This window comes from Rattus rattus, chromosome 5, assembly GCF_011064425.1.
Source record: "Rattus rattus isolate New Zealand chromosome 5, Rrattus_CSIRO_v1, whole genome shotgun sequence".
In the NCBI taxonomy this organism is placed as follows: domain Eukaryota; kingdom Metazoa; phylum Chordata; class Mammalia; order Rodentia; family Muridae; genus Rattus; species Rattus rattus.
In genome coordinates this window covers 70,044,216-70,056,643 of record NC_046158.1, presented here as the reverse complement: position 1 = coordinate 70,056,643, position 12,428 = coordinate 70,044,216, and the positions used below count along the sequence as shown (strand labels likewise).

At 35.6% G+C, this 12,428-nt stretch overlaps 1 protein-coding gene across 1 annotated transcript; it reads left to right on the top strand.

Annotated features, from left to right (window-relative positions):
• Window positions 1–9,993: 9,993 nt before the first annotated feature.
• Window positions 9,994–10,929, top strand: LOC116900402 (olfactory receptor 4P4-like). Its single transcript, XM_032902147.1, has one exon. It carries the CDS (start codon window positions 9,994–9,996, stop codon window positions 10,927–10,929), a length of 936 nt encoding a protein of 311 aa, XP_032758038.1.
• Window positions 10,930–12,428: the final 1,499 nt, after the last annotated feature.

The window sequence follows — 12,428 nt, the reverse complement described above, 5'->3', positions numbered from 1 at the left end:
TATAGGAGAAAATTTTCTGAAGAGACCACCAATAGATTAACGATTAGATTAACAATTGATGAATAGGATCTCATGAAACTTCAAAGCTTCTTAAGACAAAGGACAGTCAATAGAACCAAACAGCAACCTACAGATTAGGAAAAGATCTTCCCTAACCCCGCTTCTGGCAGAGGACTTATATCCAAAATATTTGATGAACACAAGAAGTTAGACTCCAACAAACAAAATAACCCATTTTTTTTTATAAAAATGGAGTTCAGAGCAAAACAGAGAATTCACAACAGAGGAATCTCTAATGGCCAAGAAGCACTCGAAGAAATGTTCAACACTCTACATCATCAGAGAAATGCAGATCAAAACATTGGAATTCCATCCTATACTGATCAGTATGGCTAAGATCAAATCTCAAGTAACAGCACACGTTGGCAAGGATATGAAGAAAGGGAAGCACTCCTCCCTTATTGTGGGAGTGCCAACTTGTACAACCACTCTAGAAATCAATATATTTGTATGGCAGAACCTTCCCCTAATGAATAATGATTAAAATCTCTGGGTGAATATGCAAAACTTCTGGGTCAAGAAAAGGAAGAGGGAAGGCAAAAGAAAGGAACACCCTTTTGTATGGCAGAGAGATAGTGGTATAATGTAGAAAATCGGAGGCTGTTAGTTCAAGTGCATCCACCAGGATTCACCTTTAGAAGGTTTTTAACATAGATTAGTTAATGTGAATGGGGAACGGGAAGGGTTCATTATTTGTGTTGCAATTACTCAATTAGTTAATAAAGTAATTAAAATAAATTCATATTGTGTTTAATTTCTTCCTCTAAAAAACAAAAAGAAACCTTGGGTAGTCCAGAAATGACACTGGGTTTCTTTTGGTGGAGTTTTCAGTTTCTGGAGAGGAAAAATAAAGAACCTGTGTGTGTGTGTGTGTGTGTGTGTGTGTGTGTGTGTGTGTGTGTAACTGTTTACTGTATTACTGTGAGAACTATGCATAACTGTGGAACTATGTGCTATATAACTGTGTGAGAAAAGAGAGAATTAGAGGGACTACAGTGTGGGGAGAGAAAGAAGGGGAGGAAAGAAGCAAGAAGAGTGGGGAAGGATAGTATCAGAATGACCATAAGAAGTATTAGAAATAGAAATATAGGCCCATGATCATGATAATAATTTCCATGTGACTACATTTAAATAGTCCTAAAAAGAGTAAGTGCACTCTTTTTTCTTCCTTAATTGAATGATTTTTGATATGAGCCACAAAAGAACATAAATAAGAAGAAATATACATTATTTGCTTCCTTATTGATAAGTGAAACTCATACTGTGTCATTAAAGTAATAGATGAACAAAGATAAAGAACAAAAATTTCTTATCAATGAAGATTGATAAAGAATGATTATATTATATATATATATATGTATATAAATATAAATATATAGTTTTTGTCAATGCCAAGTCAATAGAATGTTTACATCTCTTAAACATCTTAAACATCTCTTTGTGTCCAAGTTCAGGAGTACACCATTATTGAAGACAAGTCCCAAATTATAGCAAGGAGTGCAGAGGTTACATTAGTGAGAGATGTGAGGTAGCCTAATAACATGTACTTTCGTAGCGAAGCTCAGTAGTATTTTTCAAATACTACATAATACCTGTAGACCACAGTCAAGGTCATGGACAGTCCCAAGTAGGATGTTTCTGTTAGGTAGTAAAATGCTAAGCAGTATCTCGGTAGACAAAATTAAATTTGGGACAATCTAGTAGATTAAATGTAAAAATTATCAAATAAAGAAAATAACTAGCACAAAATTTTTAATTATTCTGGATATAAAAATAAACTGACTAAAGACATATAGATAAACTTATAAAGATATAAAATTAAACTTAATAAAGATACTGTGAAGTCAGCCATAAAAGAATATGCATGAGGAACAGTAAGTCTTTCTTTGTGTGTATGTGTGTGTGTGTGTGTGTTTGTATTTATAATAATTGAAGAAGAACCTGCCATAAAGATGAGAGGGGATTGGGTGGACATGGGAAGAACTTGAAGAGGAAGCATGTAGGATGAATATGATGTACAATATTCACAAAATTAAACAATATTAAAGAATAAATAGACATAAAAATAATTTAGCACATTTACTCTTAACTAAATATCATCTGACTTTATGTGTCATTTGAAATTGTTCAGGTAATTACTGCGCAACACATGTTTCAAATATACACAGCATATTGCCAAGAAACCAAGCTTCAGATTCTTGATAAAGGTTCAAACTTTCAGATAATGTTATTTGACCAAAATATAATTAAAATATACATGTTAAAATAGACTTTAGAAAATATTCAAATCTGAAATTTGATATAATAAACTTCTAAGTCATCCAGTATTCAGAGAAGGAAACAAAGGGAACTTTTTTGCATTTTTCATGTGAGATAAAATAAATATAATATATTAATTAAGAGGATGGTGCTATGTCAGCATTTATAAATGAATATACAAATAAAACCTTTACTTAGAAACTCATTAGATACAACTGTAAGTACATCAAAATGTGTACTGTATCATAGAAAGAAATATAAAAATAATGAGCAATTTTAAATTTAATAGAAAAGAAAATAAAGAGGAAAAATCATACAATGTAGAGATGAGAATTCAATAAAATGGATAAACCTCAAACTTTGCTGGATTCTTTCTAATAGGCACCAAGAAGATACCCATCACAAATATCCTAGGAGTCATGGGACTGTTTAAAGGGTTTGTATGATCCTGATTTCACTTTTGTACCTGGAATCTGTCTAGAAAATTGTCCATTTATTCCAGATTTTCCAGTTTTGTTGAATATAGGCTTTTGAAGTAAGACATGATAATTTTTTTAAATTCCTCAGATTCTGTTGTTATGTCTCCTTCCATTCTGATTTTATTTATTTGGAAACTGTCTCTGTGACCTCTGATTTCTGGCTAAGGGACTATCTATCTTGACGATTTTCTCACAGAATCTGTTTGTTGATTCTTTGTATAGTTCTTTTTGTTTCTACTTGGTTGATTTCATCCCTGAGTTTGAATGTTTCCTAAAATGTAATCCTCTTGGGTGTATTTGCTTCTTTTTGTTCTAGAGATTTTAGGTGTGCTGTCAAGTTGCTAATGTATGCTCTGTCCAGTTTCTCTTTGGAGGCTGTTAAGACCAGATTGGCTTAGTGCAGAACTCTATCAGACCTTCATAGAAGACCTAATAGCAATACAGTATGACCTATGCCACAAAATAGACACAGAAGGAACACTACCCAATTCCTTCTATGAAGGCAAAATTATACTTCTCGCTAAACCACATAAAGACCCAACAAAGAAAGAGAATTTGAGACCTATTCCCTTATAAATATTAAAGGAAAATACTTAATAAAACTCTCACAAAACAAATCCAAGAACGTATCAAAGCAATTATCTGTCATAACCAAGTAGGCTTCATCTCAGCGACACAGGGATGGTTCAATAAATGGAAATCCATCAACTTAATCTACTATGTAAATGCAAATCAAAATAATCCTGAGATTCCACCTTACACCAGTCAGAATAGGTCAGATAAAAAACTCAGGTAACAGCAGATTCTGGCAAGGATGTGGAGAAGGAGGAACACTCCTCCATTGTTGGTGGGATTGTAAATTGGTACAACCACTCTGAAAATCAGTCTGGAGGTTCCTCAGAAAATTGGACAGTCCACTACCTGAGAACCCAGCTATACCCCACCTGGGCATATACCCTAATGATTCTCCAACATATAACAAAGACACATGCTCCACTATGTTTGTAGCAGCTTTAATTATAATAGCCAGGAGCTGGAAAGAACCCAGATGCCCTTCAACAGAGGAATGGATACAGAAAATGTGGTACATCTACACAATGGAATTCTACTCAGCTATCAAACACAATGACTTCGTGAAATTCAGAGGCAAATGGAATGAACTAGAAAATATCATCCTGAGTGAGGTAACACAATGACAGAAAACCAAACATGGTAAGTGGATATTAGTTCAGAAGCTCAAATTACCAAAGATACAATCCATAGGCTATATGATGCTTAAGAAGAGGGATGACCAAAATGTGCATGCTTCACTCCTTCTTGAAAGAGCAACAAAAGTATCCATAGGAGGGGATATGGAGGCAAAGTTTAGAACAAAGGCTGAAGGAACAGCCATTCGGAGCCTGCGCCATATGTGCCCCATATATATACAGCCAACAAGACTAGATAAAATTGATGAAGTTACTAAGTGCATGCTGACTGTATCCAGATATGGATGTCTCCTGAGAGAAACAACCAGAGCATGTCAAATACAGAGTCGAATGCTAGCAGCAAACCACTGAACTGAGAACAGGATCCCCATTGGAGGAGTAAGAGAAAGGATGTACTTTATTGTTTCTATTTCCATTTTTCAATCCTGGACTGTTTTTGTTCAATTCCTTCACCTGACTCATTGCGTTTTCCTGTAACTATTTAAGGGATCATTGTGTTTCCTCTTTAAGGGATTCTATTTGTTTACTTGTGTTGTCTTGTATTTCTTCATGGGAACTATTTATGGCCTTCTTAAAGTCCTCCCTTATCATCGTAAAATGTGATTTTTTATCTAAATCTTGGTTTTCTGGTTTGTTTGGATATGCAGAATTTGCTTTGGGGGGAGAGCAGGGTTCTGATGTGGACAAGTAGTCTTGGTGTTTGTTGCTTAGATTCCTGAGCTTGTCTCTCAACATCAGGTTGTCTCTGGCGTTTGTTTGTCTTGCTGACTCTGACAGTGGTTTGACTATCCTATAGGCCTGCGTGTCAACACTCCTGTAGACCTGTTTTCATTCAGCTGGGAACAGAGAGCTCTGCTCTCAGGTGTGTAGGCGCTTCTGGAAACTGACTGTCAGCTCTCAGCATAGGCAGAAACCCGAAGAGTCCTGCCCCTGACTGCTCCTAAGTCCCTCTGTCCAGGGAGCACAGATGGCACTAGGCAATTTACCCTTGGGTAGGAAATGTGGGCAAAGAGTAGTCTCCTCTGAGTTGTCAGGAGTGTCCACACTTCTGAGGGTCCAGCTCTCTCTCCCACAGGATTTGGGTGCAAGGAGATGTGGGACAGACTCAGTTCAGTTCTGAGTGCAGGCTGGACCCAGCAGGTTCCTGTTGCTGAGTGCTCCTATATTCCTGTATCCAGAGACATTATGCAGTTTTCTCTTGGGCTAGGGATGTGGGAGAGATGGGCAGATGTAGCAGACTTTCCTATGGTCTCAGGATTGTCCGAACTTTTGTGTGTTCAGGTCTCTGCCCCAAGGGATTTGGGTGCAGGGAGTTTTTCTATCAGTTCATTTCAGTTCCAGGCACAGCCAGTGCTTATGAACTCCTTTACTATTAAGGTCCTGCAGTTATTGGTCCACTGTTCTGGATTGTTTGATTATTTTACTACTAATGCAATTATAATATTCTTAGTTTTGACATTTTCATGTTATGTATACATAATGTATAAAGAAGTATGTGTGCTTGTTTTACATTGTCTGGGTAGAATACAGTGAGTGTACATTTGAAGACAACTGGTTAGTTTTAGCAATCATCCAAGATTGCTACTGAATCTTTCTAAATGAAAATAGAAGCCTTTCTATTAGATCCAGATGTCATTAGCCTTGCTGGTCAAGTAGTATTTGAGGATTCAATTTTTCTTCGTGCTGAGGCTGAAATGAGGAGATCTGCTATACTAGATTTTTTTTCTTGAATTTTTCAGGATAGAAATTTCTTCCTCATTCTGGTACAACAAGCACTTTAACCACTAAAATATCTACCATTCTTATGCTTGTAATTTTTCTATTCAAAATGTGACCAATGCCAAACTGTCACCTCAGAAAACGTGCATCTAGAATCAACAGGCTACATTTTGGAAGGAGTATAGATATACAAATACATGTATGTATGCCATAGTGATTACTGTAAAAAAATTAAAAAAGGTCATGAATTTGAAGGACAGCAGGGAGGTTTGAAGGAAATAAAAAATGATTTTTAAAAAGATTAAAATGCCATTTTAATAATCATATAAGCTTATTATTCTACCTCCTTGCTTTAATATCACATTTCAATTTTCATTCCTGCACTTCACTTACTTTTGTTTTGTTATAAATGATGGTATTTGGTTTGTATTGCTTCCTGGTTGATCTTTCTAGTGTGCAGATAACCAATAAACCACCATAACAAATTTATAGAATTTTTGTTTTAAGGTAATAATTAATGCAAAACATTCATTTTTTTAATGATTTTACCCATGAGCATTTAACCTTTGTTTGTATCTTTTGATGCCAATTCTCCCACTCATCCAATGATCTCTTCTTGAATTCATGACAATTACGGGTATAATTATGCTGTATGCCTCTTCCTGAGTCCAATGAATACTGCCTTGATTTATATGTATGTAGAACTGGTTCTTTAACACTGAGTTCTGGAGCCTGAAGAAGGAATAAAATTACTGGATCTCCCTCCTTTAGTAGCTACTGATACATTATAGGTTTTCTTTTTATTTAGTTTAGAAAAGAGATTATTGAGGGGAGTGGAGACGAGGGTAGTAGGGACAGAGAAAGGAAGAGGAGAGAGAGAGAGGAGAGAGGAGGAGGAGGAGGAGGAGGGGAGGGAGGAGGAGGAAGAGGAGGACAGACAGACAGACACACACACATACACACATACACACATACACACACACAGACACACAGACACACACACACACACACACACACACACACACACACACACAATTCCCTTTATGTCTTCTATCAAGAATCAAGAATCCTGCCCCCGCAAAAAAACTACAATGCTCCTTTAGAGAGTCTTAAATTTTCTTCATGTTCAGAGAAGAAAATTTCTTTCTAATCCTTATGGATCTTTGGATCTCATCAGTAATATTACCCATGGGAAACACTGTGTTTAGACTGTGGCTACTGCAAGGAAAAAAGTAAATTGTACCTTTAAAATTCACAAGAGGCCTGAGAGTAAGGAGTCCAAAGGTGGACAACTGATTATGCTGTTCCATAAACATCATTTAGAGAAAGCTTTTAAGGGAAGATGTTACCCTGCATTCAAATTTAAAGCTGTGATGATTTCTTTTGTTTGTCCCTGGCTTATGTTGTCTTTTCATAATTTGATATGTATCTGTGAATTTTTAGCTTTGAATATGACTGTAAATGGTACTTTTGAGATGATCTCATTAATCTCTGGTCGGCTAAGTATGAAGAATAATTAGTCTTCAATATGAAAGATAAATTTCTTATCTACTGAAAAAATATAGCAGGGCAAATCCATACATTTTAAATCTTATTCTTCTTAAACAGTAGTGGAATTTTCAACATAGGAAAGAGAAATGTAATCTTGGAAATGTTTTGAGTAGTTAAATTGATTAGGACTGGTTTACAGTCTTCTGTTTTATTTCAGGTGCTCGCTCATGTCTTGACAAGTCAGCAAGATGAGCACTGACAAGGGTAGTTGTATGATGTGCAGTATTACACGCTAATTAGAAGGTTGTACATAAGTCATGTGCAGGTAGGTGTTCAATGTTTATCTTGTTGTTTTTAAGTTATGAATACAGGTGTACAGGTGTTATAAAATTTTGAACCAATGGGCTTGGATACTGTTGTTATTTGTAAGTTATTCTAATTGCTAGATTATTGTATTTGACTTCCTTTATGGAACAAATTTTCTCTATAAATAAAGCATAAATTTCAAATATAAATCTAATTTATTTAAAGAAATGAAATATTTACTGTTTTGTGAAGGTGCTATCACTTGTATACTTTTAAAAGTTAAGTTCTATTGTTTCAGTGATTATATGGGAGACAAAGAATTAGGAATAACTCTCAAACATGATGCATTTCAGACTTCTATTTTTACTGTAATAAAAAAAATAAAATTAAAACTTTTTTTTTTTTCGGAGCTGAGGACCGAACCCAGGGCCTTGCGCTTGCTAGGCAAGGGCTCTACCACTGAGCTAAATCCCCAACACCAAAATTAAAACTTTTAAGTCAATGTAAAACATAATTTTTTCTTAAACTTTAATTAAAGCCTCAAGTAGCTATACAGGTCACCACTAATGAAATGATAAACTATGAAAAGTACATATTAATACCATAAACATGATTTGCAATGAAGGGTCCTCTACGGTTAGTAAAGAAGGATTTAGGTTAATATAGAAATTCCTTCTATGTATCATTTAATTTTTGACAGCAGATACAGAGAATAAATACATGGTTCCTGTTCTTCTCCTGCTTTTTTTTCTCTTTTTATTCAGATAGGAAACATTTTGCAAAGCATTTTTTCTCTATCTTTATTAATTGGGTATTTCTTTTTTTTTTCTTTCTTTTTTTTTTATTAACTTGAATATTTCTTATATACATTTCGAAAGTGTTATTCCTTTCCGGTTTCCGGCAAACATCCCCTTCCTCCTCCCCTTCCTTATGGGTGTTCCCCACCCCACCCTCCCCCCATTGCCGCCCCTCCCCTGACAGTCTAGTTCACTGGGGTTCAGTCTTAGCAGGACCCAGGGCTTCCCTTCCACTGGTGCTCTTACTAGGATATTCATTGCTACCTATGAGGTCAGGAGTCCAGGGTCAGTCCATGTATAGTCTTTAGGTAGTGGCTTAGTCCCTGGAAGCTCTGGTTGCTTGGCATTGTTGTACATATGGGGTCTCAAGCCCCTTCAAGCTCTTCCAGTTCTTTCTCTGATTCCTTCAACGGGGGTCCTATTCTCAGTTCAGTGGTATTTCTTATTTACATTTCAATTGTTATTTCCTTTCCCAGTATCCAGGCCAACATCCCCCTAACCACTCCCCCTCTCCTTCTCTATGGGTGTTCCCCTCCCCATCCTCCCCCGTTTACCACCCTCCCCACAACAATCCTGTTCACTGGGGGTTCAGTCTTGGCAGGGCCAAGGGCTTCCCCTTCCACTGGTGCCCTTCTAGGCTATTCATTGCTACATATGCAGTTGGAGCCCAGGGTCAGTCCATGTACAGTCTTTGGGTAGTGGCTTAGTTCCTGGAAGCTCTGATTGGTTGGTATTGTTGTTCATATGGGGTCTCAAGCCCCTTATAGCTTCAGAATATTGTTTAATAATATAGCTACATAATAGAAAATACATGTGAATCCACAAAAATTTCTGAAACAGATTCAAACTAATATATTTTTACTAAAAAATATACTAATATAAGATCATATACTATCTTCAAATTTGTTGGTTACGCATATAGTGTGTAGACTTCAAATTATCTGTGAATTACAGATGTTTTTCTCAAGTTTTTATACACCTTAAATGACTCTAGATTTACCTAAATATAATTCTTTATACTAATGTATAGATGTATTTCTATAGTAGAAGTGCAAAAAATTTTTATTTTTTTCAATATCTCAGTACTGAAAATTACTATATTTTTATTTTCTTAATTATTTTCAGAAGATAAACCACATACTCTCTGCCATAATATTTCATGGACTGTTTCTTACCAGTCATATAAGTCTCATTTTTAAAAATTTTAAAAGTCACAAATATTTCCCTTTAGAAAATAATAAGGTAGCTACTCCATTTCATATTGGTACTACTAGGGTACATAATGCTTTCAAATAGTCTCTGTAACTGAATGTCTAAATAAGATGTAATTCCCACATTACTTTATATGATTTACCTGTTTCAAAATTTTGCACACAGAAATATCACATTTTACTTTTTATTGGAAAATTGAAATAGTAATTTATATTTTAACAAATAAAAATATATTGATATCATTAGTAAAATATATTATTAGAGATAACCAATTAGGAACTATTTGAAATATGAAGTTTAAATTCCAAATACCAATGATATATTTATTGATTTATAAATTATCAACTGGTTTTTGTTACAATACTTGTTTATAATGCTGGCATATTTGTAATTACATAGGAAATATTTTACCTAAATCCTTTTCCCATAGATACTCAATTATTCTTGTGGGGAAGATAATAAATGGAATGCCAGAGGAACATATCAGAATTTCTCCTCATGGGGCTATCTTCCAAGCACAATATTGAAGTGCTTTGCTTCATTTTCTTCTTATTCTGCTACTTTGACATCTTGTGTTGGAATCTGCTCATCCTTTTCTCAATTAGATACAGTTCTCTCTTCAATCAACCCATGTACTATTTCCTCAGTCATTTATCTTCTATGGACATTTGCTATACCTCCTGTGTGACACCCAAACTGATTGGGGATCTGCTTGTAAGGAGAAAAACCATCTCCCATAGCAACTGCATACTGCAGGTATTTGTCATGCACTTCTTTGGAATGATTGAAATCTTAATCCTGACAGCCATGGCCTTTGACCGCTGTGTGGCCATCTGTAGGCCTCTTCACTACATGGTCATCATGAGCAGACCCAGGTGCCATGTTCTTATCTGGGCTACCTGGGTTGGTGGTGTTGTCCACTCATTTCCCCAGGTTATGATGCTAATCTGTTTGCCCTTCTGTGGCCCCAATGAAATTGACAACTACTACTGTGACGTTTTCTCTTTGCTGAAAGTTGCTTGCACTGACACCTACATCACTGGTATCCTCATGGTTGCCAATTCAGGAATTATTGGTTTTGTAATCTTTGTTCTCTTGTTTGGTTCATATGTAGTTATACTGTTCACATTAAGACATTACTCAGCAGAGGGGAGACGCAAAGCTCTTTCTACCTGTGGGTCCCATATCTCTGTGGTTATTTTATTCTTTGGGCCTTCCATCTTTTCCTACCTTAGACCACCTACCACTTACCCTGAGGACAAAATCTTTGCCCTGTTTTACACTATTATTGCTCCTATGTTCAACCCCCTGATATATACTCTAAGAAATACAGAGATGAAGACTGCCATAAAGAAGATTTGGTGTCAGATGACATTTTTAGGAGAAAAATATAATTAATTTGTTTTATTAATAGGATGTTTAAATAATGCACAGCTATTAAAGTGAATTTATCTTCAAGAGGAACAATTATTAAATTTATGGTTCAACTTTTGCTCATTCATAATTAGCAAAAATGAGAATAGAAAGAATAATTTCTAACAAATATTTTGCACTGCAACCTATTAAGAACATGAACATTAAAATTATTCCAGGATTAAGAAATTACTGTTACATTACACAATCATTTTCAATATGCATTTAGTCTTACTAGCTCCTTAACATGATTTATAATGATAAAGTTTTTTTTCAAGTACTAGGAGTAGATTGAAACCGTCTTCAGAAATGTTATAGTAATAATTAAATGTGACAGGATTTGTACATAACCTATTATATACTGATCCTCTGAAACAAATCATTTTATGAAAAGGTGAAAAAAAGAGAATTTGAGTGATTCTGACACAAAAAAAATTCATCATGAATTCAGCTGGGAGTTGCTACCCTGACAGGCATCAGTTGGAAATAGCATCTTTGTTGTGGAACAATTGGTGTCGACATCCACTTTGCCATCATGGGATTTTTGTCCAGAAAGAACATGTATAGTTCTTGACTTGTTGTCATAGTCTGTGTGGTTTCTCCAGTATATCAGTCCTGCTGTATCTGAATGGTGCTTTTCCTTAGCATCTTTTACCACCTCTGACTCTAACAATTTTTCTGTTTCTTTTCAGCATAGATGCTGAGCCTTAAGGGAATGGTTTACTAACGCTGAGTGTTAAAATGTCTCTCACTCTCTGCATATTGTCCAGTTGTAGGTCTGTATTTATTTCCATCTCCTATAAGAGGAGGCCTCTCTGATGAGGGCTGTGTAATACATGGATTTATTTTTTATCAATATAGCAATTTTGTCACTGAGAGTCATTTTATTTCATGTTTCCTTAGCATAATAATAGTAGTACCTATTTCCTTCTTTTTAAACTTTTCCATTGGTTATTTTATTTATTTAAATTTATTTTATTGGACATTTTATGTATTAACATTTCAAATATCACCTTTCCCAGTTCCCTTGTCTCCCATTTCCCCTCCGCCTGCTTCTGTGAGGATGTTTTCACTCCCACCCAAACACTTCCAACTCAACACACTGGCATTCCCCTAAATTAGGAAAATGAGCCTTAACTAGGCAAAGGGCTTCTCCTCCTATTGATGACAGACAATGCCATCCTCTGGTACATATGTGGCTGGAGCCATAGGTACCTCCATGTGTACTCTTTGGTTGTTGGTTTAGTCCCTGGAAGCTCTGGGAGGTCTGGTTAGCATTACTGTTGTTTTTCCTATAGGGTTGCAAACCCCTTCATCTCTTTCTGTCATTTCCCTAACTCCTCCCTTGAGGTCTTCATGCTCAGTCCAATGGTTAAATTTCTTCTAAACTGTGGTTTTTATGTTACATGTATTCTATTGCCTTCATTTGTTCCAAATTTCTTGTTCTTTTTAGTGTATTTCTTCATATTTCATTTTTTGCTTTC